The sequence below is a fragment of the Heteronotia binoei genome, chromosome 18, assembly GCF_032191835.1.
Source record: "Heteronotia binoei isolate CCM8104 ecotype False Entrance Well chromosome 18, APGP_CSIRO_Hbin_v1, whole genome shotgun sequence".
NCBI classification, from domain to species: domain Eukaryota; kingdom Metazoa; phylum Chordata; class Lepidosauria; order Squamata; family Gekkonidae; genus Heteronotia; species Heteronotia binoei.
In genome coordinates this window covers 38,600,071-38,627,541 of record NC_083240.1, presented here as the reverse complement: position 1 = coordinate 38,627,541, position 27,471 = coordinate 38,600,071, and the positions used below count along the sequence as shown (strand labels likewise).

The following is a 27,471-nucleotide window of genomic DNA, read 5'->3' as shown; positions in this document are numbered from 1 at the left end:
AGGCGGCATTCCTTCCAGCACCCCAGTCCCAAGCCATTTCAGGGCCTTAGAGGTTAAGAACTAGCACTTTGAAGCGTGCCCAGAAACCCACAGCTTTCAGCGCAGGGATGAGATGATCCCCACGTCCCTCTCTCCTAACCTGGCTGCTGCGTTTTGGACCACAGCTGGAGTTTCTGGACAGCTTTCAAAGGCAGCACTCCCATGTAGAACACGCTCCATGGAGAGGCATTAGGGAGGAAGGTGGAAAAGAAAAGTTGGCTTGTGACTTAGGAGGGGGTGGGGGAGGGGGAAATGGTTCAACGCAGCCCCGGAGGAATACGTGAAGCTACCTTGCACCAAGTGGATCCGTCTAGCTCGGAATGCTTTACTTTGAGCGGCGGCTGCTCTTGAAGGTCTCGGCAGCCTTTCCCAGCACCTGGAATCGGAGACGCCGAGGGCTGAATCTGGGCCTCCGGCGTGCACGGCAGCAGGTGCCTGTCCGCCACCTAAAGCCCGGAGGCCTTGGCTGCGACCCAGCCTCACCCCTAGTCTGCTTATCTCTGGCAGGCTGCTCCGACCAGCAGCTGCTCTCCAGGATCTCGGGTGGGGCAAGGGCTTCCCCGGCACCCGCTCCCCAAGACCTTCCCCCCCCCCACCCCAGGATCGCAAACGGGGCTTCCTGCAGGCCGAGGAGGCGCCTGGCTCCTTGAGCCCTGGCGGCTGCCCCCCCCCCCCTGCAGAGCCCCGGATGAGCCCCCACCCGCCGTGTTCACCTTTATGGCGACAGCCAACAGGACTCCCAGTGCGGCGAGGACAACAAGCCCGACCTTGCTTTTGCTGCACCGCTTCAAGATGAAGAACTTGGCCCAGTCCACCTTTTTCTGGCTGCCAGGCGGGTAGCGGATCTTGTTGAGGCTTTCCATGTTGAGGGAGCGGACGAGGCAGGACCGCTGGTGGGAGAAGGTCTGGAAGCTGTACCGGCCGTGGTAGGCCCCCATCCCGCTATAGCCTGGGCAAAAATCGAGAGCGTGCTTGGTCAGCAAGGGCGGGGGGCATGCTTGCACAGAAACAGAAGACAAAGGGGCTGAGAGCATCGGAAGAGCCCTGCTGGATCGGGCCCGTAAGTCCATCTAGTCCAGCCTCCTGTCTCACACACTGGCCAACCAGTTCCTCTGGAGAGCCAACAAGGGCATAGAGGCCAAGGTCTTCATAAGAACATCAGAAGAGCCTGCTGGATCAGACCAGGGGTCCATCTAATCCAGCATCTTGTCTCACACAGGGGCCAACCAGTTCCTCTGGTGAGCCAACAACAGGGCAGAGAGGCCGAGGCCTTCATCAGAACACAGGAAGAGCCCAGCTGGATCAGACCAGAGGTCCCACCTAGTCCAGCCTCCTCTCTCACACAGGGGCCAACCAGTTCCTCTGGAGGGCCAACAACACGGCAGAGAGGCCGAGGCCTTCATAAGGACATAAGAAGAGCCCTGCTGAATCAGACCAATGGTCCATCTAGTCCAGCATCTTGTCTCACACAATGGCCAAGCAGTTCCTCTGGAGGGCCAGCAACAGGGCAGAGAGGCCGTGGCCTCCTGGCTCTGGGATTCACAGGATTAGTGCTTCTGAATGTGGAGGTTCCCCTCAGTCACCAGGGCTAGTAGCCACTGACAGACTTCTCCTCCAAGAATCTCTCTAACCTTCTTTTAAAGCTGTTTATTCCTGTGGCCATCGCTACGGCGAATTCCACATTTTAATCACTCTCTGTGCACAGCAATATTTCCTTTTGTCCATCCTGAAACGCACCCCCCTCCCAAGTTACTAGTCCTCAAGCTTTTTAAAAAAAAAAATGTTGACAGTGTGCGATGCCGCCACTTCAATCCTATTCTGGCCACGGCAGCCCCAAGTCTTATTCCCCCCCTCTTCCCCGAGAGCTCCCCAAAAGGGCTCAGAAACGAGGTAGCTGAACGTGCTGCTTGAAGGACCGCTGCGCACTCCAGAGTGAATTGGCTTCCTCCTGCAGCAGCTGCAAGATCCAGGGAAGCTGTAGCTGCCCATCTAGCCAGGATGCAGCGAGAGAGGGCCGCCCCCTCCCCGTCTCTGCAAGGGCCCAGACTCACCGACCCCACCAAACGGCAAGCTGTGGACTGTAAAGTGCATGATGACGTCATTGGCCGTCACGCCCCCGCTGGAAGTCTCTGCAATCATCCGTTTGATGATCTGCATGGAGAGAAGGGGGGGAGAAGAAGGCAGAGTGAGGAAGGGCCGCGAGCAGAGCTCCATTTCAACCCACCAATTCATCAGACCGCTAGAGGGGAGAGAAGAGGCGAGGGCTGGTTGGATTCCAGCGTCAACAGTTCGGCAATCACATCGAAAGTCGGGCGTTGAACCGTGCAGGCACAAAACTCAACAAAAGGGGGGGCGTGTCATTGGAGTGGGGCGGGGGAGACCGTCACGAGGATCCCTGTAAATTGTTGTCATGAGATGTTTGGCTTGGTCCAAGCAGAAGCCCAGGGGGGAACTCACCGCCTTGTCTTTGGCGAAGACGTACAGAGCCAGCGGCTTCTCCCGGTGGTTGATGAACTGGATGGCCTCGTCCAGGTTCTTGATGGTGATGATGGGGAGGAGGGGCCCAAAGATCTCCTCCTCCATGACCTTGGAGTTGGGGTTGACGTCGGTGAGGATGGTGGGCGCTGGAAGGAGAGGCAAACGGTGAGCCGGGGACGCAAACAAGGACAAACTGAAACAGTCTGACAGAGCTGGGGTGAGCCGCTACTAAGTTACGGTTCTTGATATCATAAGAACATAAGAGAAGCCATGTTGGATCAGGGCAATGGCCCATCCAGTCCAACACTCTGTGTCACAGTGGCCAAAAAAGAACAGGTTGCTTACCTGTAACTGATGATCTTCGAGTGGTCATCTGTGCAGTCACACTGATGGGATATAGGCGCCCGCGCCGATCTCGATCGGTATTCTTGAAAGCTGCGGATTTCCGCGCCCCAGGCCCAGTGCGCATGTGCAGAAGCCCCACCGCGCATGCTCACAGGGACCGGAGCGGACATCCCGCCAGTTCCTTCTGACCGCTGCGTAAGCCCTTAGAGATGGACCGGCAGCGGAGGGGAAGGAGGGCGGGTAGTGTGACTGCACAGATGACCACTCGAAGATCATCAGTTACAGGTAAGCAACCTGTTCATCTTCTTCGTGGTCTCTGTGCATCACACTGATGGGAGATTAGCAAGCAGAGTCCTACCTGGAGGAGGGTGCAACGGTCCATCAGCGAGAAGCCTCTTGAAGCACCGCACGGCCCACTGATGAGCGTCTACGCCAATCCAGGTCCAACGCATAATGGTTTACAAACGTATGCAAGGAGGACCAAGTGGCCGCATCACAAATGTCTTTCAGTGGAATTCCTCTCATAAAGGCTGCCGATGTCGCTAGGGCTCTAGTGGAATGAGCTCTAATCTGTCTTGGCAGGGGTTTCTTGCTTAACAAGTAGCATAGTTTTATCGTCTCAGTTATCCATTTGGAGATTCGCTGTGACGATACTCTTACACCTTGTGATGTTGTGGAATATGAGACAAAAAGTCTAGTGTCCTTACGTCCAGGCCTCACTCTATGTAAGTAGAACGAGAGTGCCCTCTTTACATCTAGTGTGTGGAGTCTCCTCTCCCAGTCTGAACTTGGGTTTGGAAAGTATATGGGTAAGCATATTTCTGCATTCAGGTGAAAAGCAGATGTCACTTTCGGAAGGAAGGTTACATCCGGGCGCAACCTCACTCCTTCCGCGCTGAATCTCAAATATGGGTCATCGCAGCGCAACGCTGCCAGTTCACCGACCCTGCGGGCTGAGGTAACGGCCACTAAGAAGGCTGTTTTCCAAGACAGTAATTGCAAGGAACATGTCGCCATTGGTTCGAAGGGTTTTCCCGTTAACGCCTGCAACACTGCTGGAAGGTCCCAGGCCGGGGCTGGGTCACGTACCGTAGGGTACAATCTTGCTAAGCCCTTTAAGAACCGTTTAGTATCAGGGTGAGAAAATACCGAATGGCCTTCCAGTTGTTCATGGTTAGCCGATATAGCTGCCAGGTATACCCTCACCGATGACACCGTTAGTCCCTTGTCCAGTAGTGAGAGCAAAAAGTCTAATATTAGTGGCAGGCCTGCTGTCCTAGGTTCTTTATTAGTCTTGTTGACAAATTGGGCAAACCTTGTCCATTTATACTGATACGATTTTCTCGTGGATAACTTTCTACTATTCAGCATGACGTCAAGGGCTCTGTCCGACAATCTCGTCACTCCAGCCTCCAAGCTGTGAGTTTTAGGTGAGGTACATCGTGGTGAATCACCCTGCCCTCGTGAGACAGTAGAAGGTCTGAGCTCGCTGGAAATTGGTGGAACCTCCCGTGAGACAGCCGCAATATCGGGGAGAACCATTGTTGTCTGGGCCACCATGGTGTGATGAGAATCCCCTTGGGGCGTTCTAAATGAATCTTGTGAACCACCCTCGTGATCAGTGGGATCGGTGGGAAGAGGTACACATGCCGGCGGGACCATGGGATCAGTAACCCGTCTCCCAACGATAGGGGGTCTGCCCCCCCTCTGCAGCAAAATTTTTCGCATTTTGAGGTGCTGCGTGTGGCAAACACGTCCACTTCCGGTGTGCCCCATTTCTGGAACACCGGCTGAAGGAACTCCCAATTGAGTTCCCATTCGTGGAGAGAGGCCCCCCCTCGACTGAGGTAGTCTGCACAGGCATTCAGATTGCCTGGCAGATGTGTGGCTACTAGAGTTGTGTCCAATTCTCTGCAGATTTCCCAAATCCTTAGGGCTAGAAAGCACAGTTTCCTTGAGACCGTGCCGCCTTGTCTGTTCACATAAGAGAGGGCAGTGGTGTTGTCCGTCAAGATCGCTACCGTTCTCCCCGTAATCAGGTGTTTGAAGGAGAGAATGGCATGATGTATGGCCAGCAGCTCTAGGAAATTGATGTGGTAGCGCAGAAGATCGTGAGGCCATTTGCCCCCCACACACATGTCGTTCGCGTGTGCACCCCAGCCCCACAGGGATGCATCCGTGGTTATAGTCAACGTGGGGGTCTGTCTGTGGAACGGGGCTCCCTGGAGGAGGTTGTGTTTCTCCTGCCACCAGGGCAGGGTCCAGAGCACCGACGGTGGGACCGTTAGTTGGCGCGAAGGGGGGTCTGTTTGACAGTTGAACACACGTAGGAACCACAGTTGCAGTGTCCTCATGTGGAATCTGGTGAATCTCAGTACTGCCGTGGTCGCTGCCATTAAGCCCAGGAGGCGTTGAACTTGGAGCGCCGTGACTGTGGGGTTGGTTAGGAACACGTGTATTAGAGATATGATGTCTTCCGCTCTTTGTGTCGGGAGGAAAGCCCTGCAGGCTTTTGAGTCCAATATGGCCCCTATGAATTGCACCCTCTGGGAGGGCTGCAACGCCGATTTCTTTAGGTTGACCTGTAGGCCTAATTTTCGCAGAAGGGTTAGGGTGACTTCTACGTGCTGTGTTAAAAGTATTTCCGAACTCGCTACCAGCAGCCAGTCGTCTATATAGGGGAAGACAGTGATCCCCTGTAGACGCAGATGAGCAGCCACCACCACCATGATCTTTGTAAAAACTCTCGGTGCCGTGGAGAGGCCAAAGGGCAAAGCTTTGTATTGGTAGTGGGAGTCTCCAATTGTGAATCTGAGGAACTTCCTGTGGCCCTGATGTATTGTCACATGGAAGTAGGCATCTTGCAGGTCTAATGTGGCCATCCAATCCCCTTGGTTCAGTAGGGGTAGGATGTTCTGTAGGGAGACCATTCTGAATTTGTGGTTTTGTATGAAATTGTTTAGGCCTCGTAAGTCCATGATGGGTCGAAGGCCTCCATCCTTTTTGGGGATGGTGAAATAACAGGAGTAAAACCCTCGCCCCTCTTGGTTGGTTGGCACTTTCTCTATCGCATCCTTTTGGAGAAGCGATTGGACCTCTTCCTGTAGTGTGAGAGATGCTCTGGTGTGAATGACAGTGGGAACTGTGGGGTTTTCTCTGAATTCTATTTGATAACCCTCGCGGATTATCGACAGAACCCATTTGTCCGTAGTGATTGTGGACCATGCCGGAGAGTATGGGAAGAGTCTGGTATGGTGTGAGTCCGAAAGGTAGGGGGTAAAACAGGGGGAAGGGCAGTCAAAGACCCTGTTTGGACGGTCTATTCCCCTTTTGTCTGGATGGCTGTGATGAATTAGGTGAGTACTTCGCTTTCGGGTTGTACGGCGGTTTGGAATAGGTTGTGGAACCTTTGGGTCTCCATTGTTGCGCGGTGGGTTGCTTGGAGAATGGCTTCTTGCTCCAAGGTTTGTTCCAGGAACGCTTCCCCTGGGTTCTAGATGACATGGGAACCCCCAAATTGCGAGATGTTTTGATGCTTTTGTCCATCTCTTGTAATATGGTGTCTGTGGTGGAGCTGAATAGCCCACTTCCGTCAAAGGGGAGATCCTCGATGCAGGATTGTGTATCCGGCTGGAGTGCCGTCGACCTCAACCAGGAGTGACGTCTTAAGGTGATTGCCGAGGTGAGTGTTTTTGCTGAGATGTCACCTGCGTGTTTAGCCGAATTAATTTGTTGCTTAGCTAGTGCTATGCCTTCCCTTTGAATCTTCTTGAGTGCCTGTTTGGCTTGTTCTGACAGGTCCGGAAGTGTTGATAACTGATCCCATAGGGCGTATTGGTAGCGGCCCATTGACGCGCCATAATTTGCCACCTTTATTCCCAGCGAACCCGCAGTATAAAATTTTCTGCCTAAATTGTCCAACTTCTTTCCTTCTTTGTCTGGAGGAGAAGCATGTGTCTTTCTGGCCTTTGACGAGGACGCCACCACCACCGAGTTTGGTTTCGGGTGAGTAAACAAAAACTCAGCTGTGGATTCCTGAACTCGATACATGTGGTCGAGTCTTCGGGAGCTTATTGGCGTTGAGGCTGGCTTGTCCCATGATGCTTTTGTCGTGTGTAGCATTACCGTAGTAAGTGGTAAAGCTATGGCCGTTGAGGTATCCAATTGCACGACATCGAACACGTTATCGGTAACTACCGGCTTGGGTTGGACCGTCGGTAGCGATAGGGTGTGTGCCATCCTTTTAATTAAATCTCCATATGATTTTAAGTCCTCCGATGGAGATATGGGCAATTCTTCGCCTACCTTGCTGGATGGAGTTGGCTCTTCCGGCGAAGAAATTTCCTCTCGGGGACAGTCTTCCCCGGATGTTGGGGAGCCTTCCCTGGATTCTGAGTGCTCCGAGGAATGCTTGGGTGTTTCTGGGGCCCTTGGTGACTCAGGAGTCTTCCGCTCGGGGCTGCGAGATCGTGGGGTAGTCTTTTGCGTTTTCGGTGGCGTTGTGTCCGGTGGTTTCGACACCGACGGTGTGTGTCGAGGTCGGTATGACGTTCGGGATCTGACAGAGGCTTCCGATTGTTGGTCCCAATCCAGATGTCTGGGAGGGAACCAGGGGAACATGGAGGGCATGGGGCAGGACCCGTAGAGGTACTGCCACTGTCTTTGATCCCACGACATTGGAGGCGGTGGTTTCGGAGGAGAACGATCCCTGTTGCGAGATCTCTCCTCTGAATCTCTGGATCGATGCCGATACCGGGGAGTATGCCGAGGGCTTCGTGAACGGTCGCGACCGCGGTCCTCTCTCGGCGTGGTAGATCGATCCTTCTTGGGGTTCTGGGTTTGCCGACGATCGGGGCTGACCGATGGTTCCCTGATCGGCGTTCGGGGTTGAGCGGTGTCTTCCACGGTGTGTATCTCCGGTGGACTGCCCTCCGCTCCCGATCTCTGGGATAGCTCTAAGTCGCGATCCGAGTCGGACGAAATGGCTATCTGCGTCGACATCGATGCCAACACCGGGGGGCTTAACCGGCGGCGTGGGGAAGCGAACAGTTTCAGTGGTGGTACTTCCGCCGTCGATCCCGATGGTGACGTCGGTAGCGAAGTTGCGGACGATCGATGTTTGTCCGACTTTTTCTTTTTCTTCGCTTCCGACTGCGGTCCCTTCTCCTCCCTTGGCCGTTTTGCAGGAGTGGAGGAGGCGGACTTTGATGCCGAGCCCGATTTTGTGGGGCGGTCGGCGTCGGAGGTGCTCTTGTCGGTGCCGAGCGACTCCGATGTCGACGGCTTGTGCGTCGTTGCCGACGTTCGCTTAGGCGACAGTGCTTTCTCCATCAGTGCCGCTGCTAAACGACCCGCGCGGTTCTTTTTCGTCTGGCGGGAAAACTTTGCACAATGGACACACGCGTCAGGGATATGCGTTTCTCCCAAGCAAAAAAGGCAAAGAAGGTGTCCGTCTGTGGGGGAGATCTTGCTACCGCAGTTCTTACACCTTTTGAAAAATCCCCACCGTTTTTCCATACGGGGGGGGGGGGGGAAGGTGAGGGAAAGGCGGGAAAAAGGGAAAACTGAGGGGAAAGTTTCAGAAAAATCTTTCGCTTTCTCCCTCCCTAGTCTTTAAAAAGACTGTTGTGTGGTCTATGCCAAGTAAAGTTCTGTAACGTTCAAAAATTCAACAACTAGCAACTTCCAAGAAAAGGATTTCTACCGACCGTGCGAGAGATCGACCGATCCAAGCGGCGGTCAGAAGAGAACTGGCGGGATGTCCGCTCCGGTCCCTGTGAGCATGCGCGGTGGGGCTTCTGCGCATGCGCACTGGGCCTGGGGCGCGGAAATCCGCAGCTTTCAAGAATACCGATCGAGATCGGCGCGGGCGCCTATATCCCATCAGTGTGATGCACAGAGACCACGAAGAAGATCCCAGGTGCCATCAGGAGGTCCATAAGAACACTAAGAAAAACCGATTTAGACAAAGTCCAACGAAGTTCACCGACCGTAGCGAAAAGATCAACCGATCAGCGCGGCGGTCAGAAGAGAACTGGCGGGATGTCCGCTCCCGTCCCGGCGAGCATGCGCAAGGGGGGGGGGTTTGCGCATGCGCGCGGGGGCGGAGAGGCGGAAATCCGCAGCTTTTGAAGTTTACCGATCAGGGTCGGCGCCGGCGCCTCTCCCATTGGTGTGATGCACAGAGACCACGAAGAAGATCTCGTGGGCATTCGATGAAATTGCTGAGCAGACAGGTTAAAACGAATAAAAGGAAGTACTTCTTCACCCAAAGGGTGATTAACATGTGGAATTCACTGCCACAGGAGGTGGTGGCAGCCACAAGTATAGCCACCTTCAAGAGGGGTTTAGATAAAAATATGGAGCACAGGTCCACCAGTGGCTATTAGCCACAGTGTGTGTGTGTATATAACATTTTTTGCCACTGTGTGACACAGAGTGTTGGACTGGATGGGCTGTTGGCCTGATCCAACATGGCTTCTCTTATGTCACACAGTGGCCAAAAAAACAAGGTGCCATCAGGAGGTCAGTGAGGCCAGGACACTGGAAGCCCTCTCACTGTTGCCCCCCCAAGCACCAAGAATACAGAGCATCACTGCTCCAGACAGAGAGTTTCAACGCTAACCTGTGGCTCATAGCCAATGATGGACCTCTGCTCCATATGCTTATCCATTCCCCTCTTGAAGCTGTCTATGCTTGTAGCCGCCATCACCTCCTGTGGCAGTGAATTCCATGTGTTAATCACCCTTTGGGTGAAATAGGCCTTTTATCCGTTTTAACCCAACTGCTCAGAAATTTCATTGAGTGCCCACAAGTTCTTGTCCTGTGAGAAAGGGAGAAAAGTACTTCTTTCTCTGCCTTCTCCAGCCCATGCGAATCTTGTAAACCTCTATCATGTCACCCCGCAGTCGACGTTTCTCCAAGCTAAAGAGCCCTAAGTACTTTAACCTTTCTTCATAGGGAAAGTGTTCCAGCCCTTTAATCATTCTAGCTGCCCTCCAAACAATGCAATGATAGGGGACTGCTGCTTATCCCTGGGAGCATCAGTAGATCTGTCTTTGCCAGTCACGCTCTCCTAAAGTCCTTATGCTGGCCACAGTGAACTTGAAATGGAGCAAAACATCTTTCTTCCAAGCATTCACACCTATGCAAAAGCACAGAAATCTCTGGCAGATAACCTATCTAGGGAATATACTGTATAAATTCTCAAACTGTGACCAACTGTTTCCACACACAAGAGATTTTATATTACATGCAAGTGAATGCGAGCCTGAGAGGAAGAATTCTGCTGGATTCGACATGGCACAGGAGATCAAGGAAGTATTGTGGTTGGGCATTTTCTCTTGTCAATCTGAGCAAATTTACATCAGAGTCTCCAGACAGCGTGGACTCACTCCGTGTAATCTGCCTTGAGTCCAAGTGAGAAAGGCGGATGATAGATAACGTCAATGAAACAAATAAATCTTAACGTCTCACACTTCTAGGCCTCGCCACTAGAACTCTCTGCCCCTGCAGCCTGGGCCACCTGTTATTTTCAGGGAGGGCATGAAAACGTTCCCTCTCTCACACACACATAATACTGTCCTCTTTACACAGTTGTCTCCAGCATGAAATTTTCACACAACGTCTTTGTTGTGTAAAAGTGGCCCAGGGTGGCAACAACTGGCGCCCTAAAGCGCCCGCAAAACTCTTCAATGGTTCGTTCTGGTGCAACCTCCGTGGCTGCTGTGGTCACCTGCCTCAGGTGTCCCTGCGACAGGCCCTTTCTCTCAACTGAGGGGACCCACACAACTGCCTACGGTTTTGGGGGGACCCCAATTTAATTTAAATGATAAACCTTCCTCTCAGTCAAAAGGACTGAGGACTGAAAAACATTTATACAATTTTTATGTGTTATCATGTTAAATTGTTTTAAATATTTGTATTTTTGAAGAACGATACTTGTATATAATACAAAATATAATGCATTGCATTGGGTGTTATATATATGTATTGTAAGATGATGATGATGATATTGGATTTATATCCCGCCCTCCACTCCAAATTTCAGAGAGAGCTGTCATAATCTCCTTTACCTTCCCCCCACCCCACAACAGACACCCTGTAAGGTGGGTGGGGCTGGAGAGGGCTCTCACAGCAGCTGCTCTTTCAAGGACAGAGTCTCAGAGAGGCTCTTAATCTCCTTTACCTTCCTCCCCCACAACAGACACCCTGTGAGGTAGATGAAGATATTGGATTTATATCCCGCCCTCCACTCTGAAGAGTTTCAGAACGGCTCACAGTCTCCTTTACCTTCCTCCCCCACAACAGACACCCTGTGAGGTAGATGAAGATATTGGATTTATATCCTGCCCTCCACTCCGAAGAGTCTCAGAGCAGCTCACAATCTCCTTTCCCTTCCTCCCCCACAACAGACACCCTGTGAGGTAGATGAAGATATTGGATTTATATCCCGCCCTCCACTCCGAAGAGTCTCAGAGCGGCTCACAATCTCCTTTCCCTTCCTCCCCCGCAACAGACACTCTGTGAGGTAGATGAAGATATTGGATTTATATCCCGCCCTCCACTCTGAAGAGTCTCAGAGCGGCTCACAATCTCCTTTCCCTTCCTCCCCCACAACAGACACCCTGTGAGGTGGGTGGGGCTGGAGAGGGCTCTCACAGCAGCTGCCCTTTCAAGGACAACCTCTGCCAGAGCTACGGCTGACCCAAGGCCATGCCAGCAGGTGCAAGTGAAGGAGTGGGGAATCAAACCCGGTTCTCCCAGATAAGAATCCACACACTTAATCACTACACCAAACTGGCTTTTTAATGTCTCAGTGTTTTAACAGTCACCACCTTGGGGACCCTGAGTTGGGAGGGAAGGCAGCGTAAAAAATGTTTTAAATAAATCAAGTTAACAGCTTTGTGCTGTGCTCTCACCACCGGAGGGCGCCTCCTTCAAGCCTATTTGCCAGGCAAAAAAGAAACAAAACTAAAGCCTCTTTAATAGCTCAGCTGACGGCTGCCAGATGTTTCTGGCACCGCCCTGACAAAAGGGCATCACAAGACAGATTCCAGAACCGGCGATCCCGCAGATTATTTGTTCATTGGCTCAGCAGGGTTGAAGTTCATGGCTGGTGCAAACACTGCTGTTGTCCCCCCTCCAAAGTGCAGCTCAGACGGTGTGTCGACACAGGAGACTCCACGATGCTGTTTCTCTCCAGGGCGCTTCCGCCTCTCCCCTTCCTTCCATTTCTCCTCCCCCCACGCACACAAAATGCCCTCTCCGAAACCACCCAAGACTGCTTCTTCCAGCCAGCCAGGATGCCGCTCGCGATCCAGGGTGCGCCCACGCTGGGTCCGGCCCTACCTATATAGCAGTTGGCTTCATCTGCTTCCCCGCCGTAAGCAACCTTCTGCCCTTCCAGCAGCCCCATGATTCTCTTGAAGTGCCGCTTGTTCACTATCCTTTCGTAGTCTGGGGACTCCTTTATTTCCTCGCCGTAATACTCCTGCGACGGAAGAAACGACAGTCACTGGGAATCAGCACTCTCATCAAATCATGTTTGTAACTTGCCTTCCCTCCGAGGAGCGCAGGACGATGGTTGAAATGGGGCATTCTCCCTCACAACAACCCTGTGGGGTAGGCCAGGCCGAGAAAGAGGGGGTTGCCTTAAAAGTGATTTATCTGCACCTAGTGCATTGGCCCTGATGCTAAATGCCGTGATGAGATCTGCAGTTGGCTGGTCCTTGACAATATAGGTTTAGGGAGAACAGCGTTGTCTCCTTTGACTGGCAGGTGTCCTCTGAGGCCCGCCCCCCGAGGAGGAGTGGCAGCAGAAACAGCTTTTCCAACTCCTGTTTTCCTGAGAGCCTTTCACCAGAGATGGGGAGGGCTGCGCCAGGGCTGTCCATAGGCCAAGCAGCTGCCCCATCACTGGCCAGGGCCACCACCAATGACTCTGAGAGAACTTCCCTGAAGCAAAGTTAGGGTTTTTTTCTACTATCTGACCAATGTTCCCATATCACAAGCCTGGTTGCAAAGCACCTTTTGGCAGCCATAACAATCAGGGAGCAAAACAGTAGCTCCCCTTCTTGATGTTTGACAGGTTTTTATCGCTGAAACTCCATGTAAATTTGCTATGCTGTACTTTTTATTTCTATGCCAATAAAGGTATTTGGATTGGATTGGACTCTGAGAGGACACCAAGATGGCTACTAGGGGTTTGCAAAATAAATAATAATAATAATTTTTAAAAACAATTTGGGTCTTTTGGACTGAAAAAATATCAGTACTTCTAAATATTGCTGAATACCAGTATCGGCATCGAATTGGTAATTCAGGTACAGATCTGGGAAACTTTGGGAAAAACTGTGAAAAATATTTATTCAGCTCCATTATATATTATACTACAGGGACCGTCCCCAGAAGATATAACGGAGAATTTGACTTGCTGAGTTGTGCCTGCAGTGGCGTGACTCTGAGAGCGAACTGAAGGCATTTAGCTGTGCCCAATAAAAGCCGAATAATATCAGCTTTTAGTTGGGCATGGCTATTTTGATTTATTTTTTGGGGGGGTATTTATTTTGGGGGCTATTTTGGCATTTTTGGGGTATTTATTTGGCTCGCTATACACCAAGCTTGCACTCCTAATGACTGTCACAAATGGCTGTCTTCACGCAGCTTTTCGCCTCCCCAAAGACACTACATCAAAGTTGTGATTTTACGACCCAGCCCCAGCAAGGAATCTGCCAAAAGGGCGCAGACCAGCCAGCCTTTTCAGCGCAGGCGCCCGCGGGTGCTGAAAAATGGCCTGCTGAACCAACACTCACCGCCACGGCCTTTTTTACGCCCTCCACTACTCGGCCTTGGATGGATGGGTCGCACAGGACGTAGTCGGGAGCAATGCAGGTCTGGCCACAGTTCATATACTTCCCCCACGCGACCCGTCTGAAGGAGAACACAAGGAAACAGAAAGAGGATTAGAGTCTGTAAGCAGACTGGCTATGACGTCGGGAACTCAGCTTCTGCAGAAAAACCGGCCGAAAGGAAAGAAACGGTAATCACATTTGTGTTTTTCACGCCTTCATATTATCTGTGTTCTCTCTGTGCCTATACATGCAGCTAGATCTTTTTTTTTTTTGTCTTCTTGCATCGATTTTTTTCTCTTTTGATTCAATTTAAAGGAGAAAGTATCTCAGGATGATTTATGAATTACATATTCCTCCCTCCCTCCATTTTTCTTTTAAACCGCTTCCCCCCCCCCCTTCTCACCATCCCAACCGCTCTATTTTCGAGGACGCTGTGTACATTTAAATAGCATTTTATTAATTTTTATTTTGGTCCTAGATCTGTGGATGGTTCCTAATGTAGACAAACATGTTTATATACTACTATTCTATTTGTTGCTAACTCACTTGCATGTTATCTTTGTTGCAGTTTTTGTTGCTCGGTCACACAGTCGAGTCCAACTCTTTGCGACCCCATGGACCAAGTCACGCCAAGTCCTGTCTTCCACTATCATCTGAAGTCTGATCAAATTCGTGTTAGTTACATCAGTAACTCTGTCCAGCCATCTCACCTTCTGCCATCCCCTTCTTCTTTGGCCTTCTGTCTTTCATCAGGGTCTTCTCCAGGGAGTGCTCCCTTCTCATTTGGTGGCTAAAGCATGTGAGCTTCAGCTTCAACATCTGACCTTCCAGGGAACTTTCAGAGGTGATTTCCCTTAGGACCGACTGATTTGATCTTCTTGCAGTCCAAGGGACTCTCAAGAGTCTTCTCCAGTGAGTGCTCCCTTCTCATTTGGTGGCCAAAGTATGTGAGATTCAGCTGCAGCATCTGACCTTCCAGGGAACAGTCTGGGCTGATTTCCCTTAGGACCGACTGATTTGATCTTCTTGCAGTCCAAGGAACTCTCGAGAGTCTTCTCCAGCACCACAGCTTGAAAGCATCTATTCTTCTGCGCTTGGCCTTCCTTATGGTCCAGCTCTCTCAGTCATACATTACTACTGGGAATACCATCGCTTTGATGTCTCTAGGGGCAGGGTGATGTCTCTACTCTTTGTTGCCATACATACGTGAAAAAATAAACTATTTACATGTTGCAGCCGATGTATGGAGAGCGATCCTACTCAGCAAGAGGCTTTCGAAGGCAAGACAGAAATGCCAGTGGTTTGCTATTGCCTTCCCCTGCAAAGGCTTCCGTAGTGGTCTACAGAACATAACTCTGTGTGTGTATAAAAAATGCTGTCAAGTTGCAGCTGACCAGGGCTTTTTTTTTTTGCAGCAGTAATTCCTTTGCATATTAGGCCACACCCCCTGATGTAGCCAATCCTCCTGGAGCTTACAGTAGGCCCTGTACGAAGAGCCATGTAAGCTCCAGAAGGATTGGCTACATCAAGGGGGTGTGGCCTAATATGCAAAGGAGTTGCTGCAAAAAAAAAAAAAGCTGATGAATGGAAACCTCAGCAAGGGGTTTTCAAAAGGCAAGTGAGAAGCAGAGGTGGTTAGCTACTGTCTTCCTCTGCAGAGCCTTCCTTGGTGGTCTCCCTTCCACACGTACTGACCTTGCTTAGTTTCTCAGATCTGACCAGATTGGGTTATATACCATAACATCTTCCCAACAATTCTTTCACACAAATAAGCAGGGGTCATTTTGTAGAAAAATCGGTGGTGGAGCTCATCCAGGGATTGTTATGCAGCTGCACCTCCTATCCAATGGACAAGGTAAGTGGAGAGGGAACCCTCAGAAAGATTCAGGAGCTGTGCTCCTATGAGCTCCTGCTGAATCTGAGGCCTGCAAATAAGTAAGAGGAAAAGTCTGGCTTCAAGTATTGCGTCCTGCCAAACTTAACCTTTTGGGGGCCCCACTCCCAGCTCACTTGGCAGCTTATCTCCCGCAAATGCTTGTCCCTGGCTGCTAAAAAACCCAGCCTCTGGCCCACAGAGACATCTTCGAACTGCTCCCATCTGACCGATCGTCCTTTATCTGCTGCCAGGTTTGCTTCTTTTTTACTTGCATTTTATTTGCCACATCCCATTATTACCAAGTTTCTTTTTGAAGAGCTACTCCTGCAACTGCCTCGCATCCCAAAATTATTGGTTGGTCTGCTCTTTAATAATGCGGGGGAAACTCGCGCTCTGCCTTGAGAGCTCTAGCTGGGAGGAGGCCCAAAATGCCTCAATAAAACAGAAAGGTCTGTGATGTGCTTCGAAAGGATTTCAGGCCAGGATTCTACCTGCACCCTCCTCCAGTTTAGGGTAGAGGTTAAATGTGCGGACTCTTATCTGGGAGAACCAGGTTTGATTCCCCACTCCTCCACTTGCACCTGCTAGAATGGCCTTGGGTCAGCCATAGCTCTGGCAGAGGTTGTCCTTGAAAGGGCAGCTGCTGTGAGAGCTCTCTCAGCCCCACCCACCTCACAGGGTGTCTGTTGTGGGGGACGAAGGGAAAGGAGATTGTGAGCTGCTCTGAGACTCTTCGGAGTGGAGGGCGGGATATAAATCCAATATCTTCATCTACCTCACAGGGTGTCTGTTGTGGGGGGGGGGAGGGAAAGGAGATTGTGAGCCGTTCTGAGACTCTTTGGAGTGGAGGGCGGGATATAAATCCAATATCATCTTCTTCTTGTTGTTTTTGAAAGGGCAGCTGCTGAGAGAGCCTCTCCAGCCCCACCCACCTCACAGGGTGTCTGTTGTGGGGGACGAAGGGAAAGGAGATTGTGAGCCGCTCTGAGACGCTGTCCTTGGAAGGGCAGCTGCTGTGTGAGTCCTCTCAGCCCCATCCACCTCACAGGGTGTCTGTTGTGGGGGAGGAAAGTAAAGGAGATTGTGAGCCATTCTGAGACTCTTCGGAGTGGAGGGCAGGATATAAATCCGATATCTTCTTCCTCTTTTGGCTCTGGCCAGAGGGAACGACAGAGAGGCTAGCCAAGGAAGCTGCCCTGACCCAGGAGGACAGGGGGGGGGGTGCGGTGCACCCATGGGCTTGGTGCAGAAAACAGCCCCTCTGGCCCCCCCTGCTCACGAGTGACACTGCACTAATTCAACCTGGATGTGAACCCCAGATGCAAGAGGGCAGAGGGATCTCTGGCGCTCCAGAGGGGGCCGCAGCTGGTTCTACAGAGGAGAGCAGACTTTCCGTCTGTAGAGCCAGATCTAGCTTCACAGCAGAGCTGCTAATGGGAACGGGGGGGGGGGGGACTCCTCACTCTCCCACTGGCTAAGTCACAGACTGAGAGCCCCTCACCCTGAGAGGGTCTCAGCTGACCGAGGCAGCTGGTGCTCCCTGACCCCACAACAACAGCTTCCACAACTGAGAACCGCAAAGCACGAATGGCAGAGAGCCAGTTTGGTGCAGTGGCGGACTCTTCTCTGGGAGAACCAGGTTCAATTCCCCGCACCTCCTCCACTTGCAGCTGCTGGAACAGCTTTGGGTCAGTCATCGCTTTCGTAGAGGTTGTCCTTGAAAGGGCAGCTTCTGGGAGAGCTCTCTCAGCCCCACCCACCTCACAAGGTGTCTGTTGTGGGGGAGGAAGGTAAAGGAGATTGTGAGCTGCTCTGAGATTCTGAAATTCAGAGTGGAGGGCAGGATATAAATCCAATGTTTTCTTCTTATTCTTATCACAACTACATTGTAATATATAGTGAAATAATTATACAACTCACAGCCTGATTGCTAACAGGCCACGGATTGGTGTTGGGGATCCCAGTTCTATGGGATTGGAAAAATATGCTACTGGACTCTATTGTTTTGCAGCAACAGACTAACACAGCTAGGAAAAGGAAAGGTCCCGTGCAAGCACCAGCCGTTTCCAATTTGGTGTAGTGGTTAAGTGTGTGGACTCTTATCTGGGAGGTCCCATTTAGCCACTGTCACCATATGAACATATGAAGCTGCCTTATACTGAATCAGACCCTTGGTCCATCAAAGTCAGTATTGTCTTCTCAGACTGGCAGCGGCTCTCCAGGGTCTCAAGCTGAGGTTTTTCACACCTATTTGCCTGGACCCTTTTTTGAAGATGCCAGGGATTGAACCTGGGACCTTCTGCTTCCCAAGCAGATGCTTTACCACTGAGCCACCATCCCTCCCCACCAACGGCCACCGATCAGCCTCTCCCCCTTTGACCAGGTGAGAGAGCCAGTTTGGTGTAGTGGTTAAGTGTGCAGACTCTTATCTGGGAGAACCGGGTTTGATTCCCCACTCCTCCACTTGCAGCTGCTAGAATGGCCTTGGGTCAGCCATAGCTCTGGCAGAGGTTGTCCTTGAAAGGGCAGCTTCTGGGAGAGTTTTTTCAGCCACACCCACCTCACAAGGTGTCTGTTGTGGGGGAACGAGATTGTAAGCCACTCGGAGACTCTGAGATTTGGAATGGAGGATGGGATATAAATCCAATAACTTCTTCCTCATCATCAGATTTGCATCCCGCTCCCTTCTGCTTAGCAAAAAGCATATCTAGAGTACAAAACTGTAGGTTGGAGAGCAGCTCAACTCCTGGGACACAGGAATGGCAGTTCACTTAAAACAAAGAGAAGCTGTCGCCATCTTATTGGTAATAAGCTCATATTGTTGCACCAATGTAAATTACGAACCTCGTTATTTTAATTGTGAATGCATGATGTAATTGTTTTTATGGGCGTACACCACCCTGAGAGCCAGTTTGGTGTAGTGGTTAAGTGTGCAGACTCTTATCTGGGAGAACCGGGTTTGATTCCCCACTCCTCCACTTGCAGCTGCTAGCATGGCCTTGGGTCAGCCATAGCTCTGCAGAGGTTGTCCTTGAAAGGGCAGCTGCTGTGAAAGCCCTCTCAGCCCCACCCACCTAAAAGGGTGTCTGTTGTGGGGGAGGAAGGTAAATGAGATTGTGAGCCGCTCTGAGACTCTCAGAGTGCAGGGTGGGGTACAAATCCAATATCTTCTTGGAAGACGTTCCCCTTCTGGGTTTACTGCGAGACCCCCCCTTCACCTTGACTGCACCAGATGAAAATGGGAACCCCTATGCAACATTGTCTCCAATGGTCTTTAAAGGGCCAGACATGGAGGCTGAATCTATCGTTAACCGTGATACCTAAATGAAGACATTGGATTTATATTCTGCCCTCCCTCCACTCAAGAGTCTCAGAGCGGCTCACAATCTCTTTTATCTCCCTCTCTCCACAACAGACACCCTGTGAGGTGGGTGGGGCTGAGAAGACTCTCACAGCACCTGCCCTTTCAAGGACAACCTCTGCCAGAGCTATGGCTGACCCAAGGCCATGCCAGCAGGTGCAAGTGGAGGAGTGGGGAATCAAACCTGGTTCTCCCAGATAAGAGTCCACACACTTAACCAATACACCAAATGGAACCTCCATGTGTCAGGGCAGTATACCTCTGGATTGTTGGGAGCAAACCAGAGGGGGCAGAGCTATCGCCCGTTGTGCCCTGCTTCCAGAAGCACCTGCTCGCCCACTCAGACCTTCTTACAAAGTACAGAAAGGAAACCAAAAAGGATACTGCGGGGCTGCTTTATACTGTAAAAAAGGTCCAGCTGCACCTTAAGGACTAACATTTCTTTCTGTACAACATAAGAGAAGCCACACTGTATCAGGCCAGTGGCCTATCCAGTCCAACATTCTGGGTCACATAGTGGTCAAAAAACCCAGGTGCCACCAAGAGGTTCATCAGTGGGGCCAGGACACTAGAAGCCCTCCCACTGTTGCCCCACCAAGAATACAGAGCATCACTGCCCCAGACATAAGAACATAAGAGAAGCCATGTTGGATCAGGCCAGTGGTCCATCCAGTTCAACACTCTGTGTCACACAGTGGCCAAAAAAACCCAGGTGCCATCAGGAGGTCCATCAGTGGGGCCAGGATACTAGAAGCCTTCCCACTGTACCCCCCCCCCCCAAGCACCAAGAACACAGAGCATCACTTGACCCAGACATAAGAACATAAGAGAAGCCACATTGGATCAGGCCAGTGGCCTATCCAGTCCAATACTCTGGGTCACATAGTGGTCAAAAAACCCAGGTGCCACCAAGAGGTTCATCAGTGGGGCCAGGACACTAGAAGCCCTCCCACTGTTGCCCCACCAAGAATACAGAGCATCACTGCCTCAGACATAAGAACATAAGAGAAGCCATGTTGGATCAGGCCAGTGGCCCATCCAGTTCAACACTCTATGTCACACAGTGGCCAAAAAAACCCAGGTGCCATCACGAGGTCTATCAGTGAAGCCAGGACACTAGAAGCCCTCCCACTGTACCCCCCCAAGCACCAAGAATACAGAGCATCACTTGACCCAGACATAAGAGAAGCCATGTTGGATCAGGCCAGTGGCCCATGCAATCCAACACTCTGTCACAAAGTGGCCAAAAACAAACAGGCGCCATCAGGAGGTCCACCAATGGTGCCAGGACACTAGAAGCCCTCCCGCTGTGCCCCCCCCAAGCCCCAAGAATACAAAGCATCACTGCCCCAGACAGAGAGTTCCATCAATACGCTGTGGCTAATAGCCACTGATGGACCTCCGCACCAAGCTTTCTTGAGTCACGTGCTATCACTCATGAAAGCTCAGATGGAAATCAATGTTGTCTTTTGCCAGAGCCAGGGCTCCAATCTGATGGAACTCTCTGCCAAACAACATCTGTGCCGTGCATGGATAGAATCAGGGCTTTTTTGGTAGCAGGAACTCCTTTGCATATTAGGCCACGCCCCACCCCAGATATAGCTAGTCCTCCAAGAGCTTCCAGGGCTCTTCTTCCAGGGCCTACTGTAAGCTCTTGAAGGATTGGCTACATCAGAAGGATGTGGCTTAGTACACAAAGGAGTTCCTGCTACAAAAGAAGCTCTGGATTGAATGCAGTTCTTCAGGGCCTGGAAGGCAGATATATTCCACCAGATGTTTGGTTGAGCTCAGCAATGGCTTCCGTTTGGTCTGGCAGTCCTGCTTTACCTACTCCTCCACTCCCACCCACAAGGCAGTTTTTTTCTGGCAGTTTATCGCCATCTTATTGGTTATAGGCTCATATTGTTGCACCAACGTAAATTACAAACTTTTGTTGTTTTAATTGTGAATTCATGATGTAATTGTTTTAATGGACGTACACCGCCCAGAGCCTTGTTCCACAGGGGAGGGCAGTTTAAAAACACAATTTAATTAGTTAATAATAAATAATAGTCTTCAAAGTGTCACTGGACTTCCATCTTGTATTAGTCAGACGTAGATTAACATGGCCACACCAGCTGCAACCATATTTACATATATTACAGTTTGGGTCTTTTCCGTTTAAAAAAACCCAGATAACTGTAGGGTTACGGTGTAGAGGTTGAGAAAGAGAGCCAGTTTGGTGTAGTGGTTAAGTGTGTGGACTCTTATCTGGGAGAACCGGGTTTGATTCCCCACTCCTCCACCTGCAGCCGCTGGAATGGCCTTGGGTCAGCCATAGCTCTGGCAGAGGTTGTCCTTGAAAGGGCAGCTGCTGTGAGAGTCCTCTCAGCTCCACCCACCTCACAGGGTGTCTGTTGTGGGGGAGGAAGGTAAAGGAGATTGTGAGCCACTCTGAGACTCTTCGGAGTGGAAGGCAGGATATAAATCTTTATCTTAAAAGGTTATGTTGTCTGGAAAAAGGGGCCAGCGAGCTTTTCCTCCCTCTCCTCTAACATTAGACATGGCGGGGGGGGGACACGAAGCTGGTGGGCAACGCATTTGAAAGGCATTGCTTCTTCCCGGGAAACATGGGAACTCAAGGCCACCGGATGCATCTGCGGCCACGTGCCTAGCTGGCTTTAAAAGGAAGAAGAAGTATTGCAGATTTATACCCTGCCCTTCTCTCTGAATCAGAGACGCAGAGCGGCTTACAATATCCTTTATCTTCCTCCCCCACAACAGACACCCTGTGAGGTGGGTGGGGCTGAGAGGGCTCTCCCAACAGTTGCCATTTCAAGGACAACCTTTGCCAGAGCTATGGCTGACCCAAGGCCATTCCAGAAGGTGCAAGTGGAGGAGTGGGGAATCAAACCCGGTTCTCCCGGATAAGAGTTCACACGCTTACCACTACACCAAACTGGCTCTCTCACCTGGTCAAAGGGGAGGCTGATCGGTGGCCATTGGTGACGGTGGCTAAATGGGACCTCGGGGTTCACAGGCTGTCTACCTCAGTACCTTGAATCGGCAGCCCAAGTCTTACTCTACTGCAACTTTTAGGAGGCAGTGTGGAACCTTACAATTAGACCTCTTCTGTCCGATCATTGTGAATCGCCCGATGCAGGTTTAGCCTTTTTGAAAGCGTCCAATCGGTGTCCTGGCATCACAAATTAGTGGCAAGATACCTGTCAGTTGTTATGATAATCAGGGAGCAAGGGAGCCAATGACAAATGCCGAGGAGGAGGACCGTACTGGCAGATCTTATATCTGTCTTTCTCTTCTGAAAAATATGACCCATTTTATATCTTTTTGGATGGGGCTGGATTGGCAGCCTCCCTCTGTGCACCGGCTGCTGGGGAGGACAACAGCCTGGATGGGTTTTAGCCTCAACACCCTGCTTGGAGCTTTCTAGGGCACGCAGCTGACTACTGCGGGAAACAGGAAGGAAGGAGGAGGAAGAGATTGGATGTATACCAGCTTCAAGAGGAGATTGGATAAATACATGGAGCAGAGGTCCATCAGTGGCTATTAGCCACAGCTTATCATTGGAACTGTCTGGGGCAGTGATGCTCTGTATTCTGGGTGCTTGGGGGGGCGGGTGCGAAGTGGGAGGGCTTCTAGTGTGCTGGCCCCACTCATGGACCTCCTGATGGCACCTCGGGGGTTTTTTGGCCACTGTGTGACACGGAGTGTTGGACTGGATGGGCCATTGGCCTGATCCAACATGGCTTCTCTTATGTTCTTATGGACCTCCTGATGGCACCTGGGGGGGTTTTTTGGCCACTGTGTGACACGGAGTGTTGGACTGGATGGGTCACTGGCCTGATCCAACATGGCTTCTCTTATGTTCTTATGGACCTCCTGATGGGACCTGGGGGGGTTTTTTGGCCACTGTGTGACACGGAGTGTTGGACTGGATGGGTCACTGGCCTGATCCAACATGGCTTCTCTTATGTTCTTATGGACCTCCTGATGGCACCTGGGGGTGTTTTTTGGCCACTGTGTGTCACAGAGTGTTGGACTGGATGGGCCATTGGCCTGAGCCAACATGGTTTCTCTTATGTTCTTATGGACCTCCTGATGGCACCTGGAGGTTTTTTTGGCCACTGTGTACCACAGAATGTTGGACTGGATGGGCCACTGGCCTGAGCCAACATAATTTCTCTTATGTTCTTATGCCCTTCGCTAGCCCAAGGAGTCTCAAAGTGGCTTACAAATCTTCTTTCCCTTCCCCTCCCCACAACAGACACCCCGTGAGTAAGCTGGGGCTGAGAGAGCTCTTACGGAAACTGCTCTTTGGAGGAACAGCTCTGTGAGAACCTGTGGCCGACTCAAGGTCACATCAGTAGGTGCAAGTGGAGAAATGGGGAATCAAACCCGGTTCTCCCAGATCAGAGTCCGCGCACTTCACCACGACACCCAACTGGCCCTCCAGTAGCCTCGATAGGTCTGGCCCAGCAGGACTGTCCCCAATGCCGGTTGCCTCACCTGCAAGCGACGTCGATGTCGCAGTCTTTGTCAATGTAACAGGGGCTCTTTCCACCCAGCTCAAGGGTGACGGGGGTGAGGTGCTTGGCGGCAGCCGCCATGACGATTTTGCCCACGGGGCTGCTGCCCGTGTAGATGATGTGGTCGAACTTCTGTTTCAGCACCTCCGTTGTCTCAGGCACCCCTCCGTTGATAACTGGGTACAAGTCCTGGGGGGAGCAACGCAGGAGGAAAGTCGACAGGCAGCTCGGACCCGGCAGGAACAGAAAACACAAACCCGTCTTTCACACTTTTGAAAATCTTGGGATTGGGAAGGGATTTACGGGATCCCAAGAAATAAAGCAACCGACTCTTAAGTGCACCCAGAAGTCTGGAAACCCCTGTCATAGTCCAGGCCACACTGAGGGTATCTGCTAAGAGGTCACAAAAGCAGAGAAGGTAGAAGAAGAAAAAGAAGACTGTAGATTTATGCCCCACCCACCCTTCTCTCTGAATCAGAGTCTCAGAGCAGCTTACAATCTCCCATATCTTCTCCCCCCACAACAGTCACTCTCCCAGAAGCTGCCCTTTCAAGGACAACCTCTGCCAGAGCTATGGCTGACCCAAGGCCCTTCCAGCAGCTGCAAGTGAAGGAGTGGGGAATCAAACCCGGTTCTCCCAGATTAGAGTCCGTGCACTTAACCACTACACCAAACTGGTAATATTTGGTGTCTGATCCAACAAGACCTCAGGTCTTCGCCTAAACCTCAGACCACCCTCATGCTGCTGTTACAGATCTGTTTTTGTTTCAGCGATGCTCCATATCCTGGGGCAGACTGTCTGGGAATAATAAGATGCTGAAAAGGGAGGAAAAACAGTGGGGAAGGCTGCTGCTGTTAAGACTAATCCACCAGCAGCAGCGTTCTTTCCGGGTGGGGCACGGGCAAGATATCAGTCGCTGGATAAGCAGATGACAGAGGGTTAATAGCCTCAGTGGAGATGTGCCCTGGGTAACACCAGAGAACATCTGGCCTGGGGACCGTTATCGGCAGCAGTGCTGTTTCTGGGCTCAGGCTGCGGTTGTGTCGTCTCCATTGAAGTGCTCCCACGTGATCGTCTGCCCAAGCAGCTAACATCTTAGATCTAGCAAACGCACCCAAGGTCTGCTTGCCGAAACCCGCTCCGTAGGCAGGTCTCACAATGAAAACCACAGGAGCAGCTCGGGTGGTTTTGCTTCTGAGACCTGCCTCCTGAACGGGCTTTGGCAAGCAGACCTTGGGTGCGTTTGCTAGATCCGAGCTGGCTCCTCTCTCTTCATGCCCAAGCTCAGTTTCTGCTCGAACCAACCAAAGGCACACAGGACACCTGAATGGAAGAACCTGGCAAGGAGCCCAGGGTGGGCTCTGTACCATTCCGCTCATCTCAAAAAGGGAAATCACACAGCTACCGAAGGCTTGAAAAAGGGAAGCCCAAACCAGCACCCAGGAAAGGATGAATGCTTCGAGGCTTTTCAGTTCAGGAAAAAAATAAAGACACAAACTGGGGGGGGAGAAATATTGGGGTGTCAGAAAGGCTTCCAAATAGGGCATGAGATGGAAAGAGAAGTGCCCAAAACACTTAGGGGGAGGAGGACTTCCAAGGGAGCTGATGGGGAGCAGACGCCAAATGGATGAAAGAAAAGACATCTTCACACTGCAACAGGTTATTCGTCTGCGGAACTGACAGACACAGGAGGTAGCGACAGCCGCTAGCTTAGATGGCTCTCAAGTCACAAGCACGCTGGAGCTAAATTCACTGCTAGGGCTATCAACGGCCATTAGCAACGATGTCTGAAGGCAGGGCTTTTTTTGTAGCAGGAACTCTTTAGCATATTAGGCCACACCTCTCTGATGTAGCCAATCCTCCTGGAGCTTACAGGGCTCTTCGTACAGGGCCTACTGTAAGCTCCAGGAGGGTTGGCTACATCAGGGGGGTGTGGCCTAATAGGCAAAGGAGGTCCTGCTAGAATTCCTTACAGGGCTCTTCGTACAGGGCCTACTGGAAGCTCCAGGATTGGCTACATCCGGGGTGTGTGGCCTAATATGCAAAGGAGCCCCTGCTAGAATTCCTTACAGGACGCTTCGTACAGGGCCTACTGGAAGCTCCAGGAGGGTTGGCTACATCAGGGGTGTGTGGCCTAATATGCAAAGGAGCCCCTGCTAGAATTCCTTACAGGGCTCTTCGTACAGGGCCTACTGGAAGCTCCAGGAGGATTGGCTACATCAGGGGTGTGTGGCCTAATATGCAAAGGAGCCCCTGCTAGAATTCCTTACAGGGCTCTTCGTAAAGGGCCTACTGGAAGCTCCAGGAGGGCTGGCTACATCAGGGGTGTGTGGCCTAATATGCAAAGGAGCCCCTGCTAGAATTCCTTACAGGGCTCTTCGTACAGGGCCTACTGGAAGCTCCAGGAGGATTGGCTACATCAGGGGTGTGTGGCCTAATATGCAAAGGAGCCCCTGCTAGAATTCCTTACAGGGCTCTTCGTACAGGGCCTACTGGAAGCTCCAGGAGGATTGGCTACATCCAGGGGGTGTGGCCTAATATGAAAAGGTCCTGCTAGAATTCCTTACAGGGCTCTTCGTACAGGGCCTGCTGTAAGCTCCAGGAGGGTTGGCTACATCAGGGGTGTGTGGCCTAATATGCAAAGGAGCCCCTGCTAGAATTCCTTACAGGGCTCTTCGTACAGGGCCTACTGGAAGCTCCAAGAGGATTGGCTACATCCAGGGGGTGTGGCCTAATATGCAAAGGAGGTCCTACTAGAATTCCTTACAGGGCTCTTCGTACAGGGCCTGCTGTAAGCTCCAGGAGGGTTGGCTACATCAGGGGTGTGTGTCCTAATATGCAAAGGAGCCCCTGCTAGAATTCCTTACAGGGCTCTTTGAACAGGGCCTGCTGTAAGCTCCAGGAGGGTTGGCTACATCAGTGGTGTGTGGCCTAATATGCAAAGGAGCCCCTGCTAGAATTCCTTACAGGGCTCTTCGTACAGGGCCTACTGGAAGCTCCAGGAGGATTGGCTACATCAGGGGTGTGTGGCCTAATATGCAAAGGAGCCCCTGCTAGAATTCCTTACAGGGCTCTTCGTACAGGGCCTACTGGAAGCTCCAGGAGGATTGGCTACATCCAGGGGGTGTGGCCTAATAGGCAAAGGAGGTCCTGCTAGAATTCCTTACAGGGCTCTTTGAACAGGGCCTACTGTAAGCTCCAGGAGGGTTGGCTGCATCAGGGGTGTGTGGCCTCATATGCAAAGGAGCCCCTGCTAGAATTCCTTACAGGGCTCTTCGTACAGGGCCTACTGGAAGCTCCAGGAGGATTGGCTACATCCAGGGGGTGTGGCCTAATATGCAAAGGAGGTCCTGCTAGAATTCCTTACAGGGCTCTTCGTACAGGGCCTACTGTAAGCTCCAGGAGGGTTGGCTACATCAGGGGTGTGTGGCCTAATATGCAAAGGAGCCCCTGCTAGAATTCCTTACAGGGCTCTTCGTACAGGGCCTACTGGAAGCTCCAGGAGGATTGGCTACATCAGGGGTGTGTGGCCTCATATGCAAAGGAGCCCCTGCTAGAATTCCTTACAGGGCTCTTCGTACAGGGCCTACTGGAAGCTCCAGGAGGATTGGCTACATCCAGGGGGTGTGGCCTAATAGGCAAAGGAGGTCCTGCTAGAATTCCTTACAGGGGCTCTTTGAACAGGGCCTACTGTAAGCTCCAGGAGGGTTGGCTACATCAGGGGTGTGTGGCCTCATATGCAAAGGAGCCCCTGCTAGAATTCCTTACAGGGCTCTTCGTACAGGGCCTACTGGAAGCTCCAGGAGGATTGGCTACATCCAGGGGGTGTGGCCTAATATGCAAAGGAGGTCCTGCTAGAATTCCTTACAGGGCTCTTCGTACAGGGCCTACTGTAAGCTCCAGGAGGGTTGGCTACATCAGGGGTGTGTGGCCTAATATGCAAAGGAGCCCCTGCTAGAATTCCTTACAGGGCTTTTCGTACAGGGCCTACT

At 51.6% G+C, this 27,471-nt stretch overlaps 1 protein-coding gene across 6 annotated transcripts in view; it reads right to left on the bottom strand.

Annotated features, from left to right (window-relative positions):
- The window catches only part of LOC132586870 (aldehyde dehydrogenase family 3 member A2-like), a 57,908-nt gene that overhangs the window by 5,030 nt on the left and 25,407 nt on the right, over positions 1–27,471 (bottom strand). For all 6 annotated transcript variants that reach the window (XM_060259010.1, XM_060259006.1, XM_060259009.1 and 3 more), the window contains exons 5-10: positions 23,459–23,667; positions 13,677–13,794; positions 12,214–12,355; positions 2,497–2,663; positions 2,091–2,190; positions 753–988 (exon numbers count right to left, since the gene is read on the bottom strand). In XM_060259010.1, the coding sequence (XP_060114993.1) occupies positions 753–988; positions 2,091–2,190; positions 2,497–2,663; positions 12,214–12,355; positions 13,677–13,794; positions 23,459–23,667 (972 nt within the window). The remainder of the gene's footprint in view (positions 1–752; positions 989–2,090; positions 2,191–2,496; positions 2,664–12,213; positions 12,356–13,676; positions 13,795–23,458; positions 23,668–27,471) is intronic.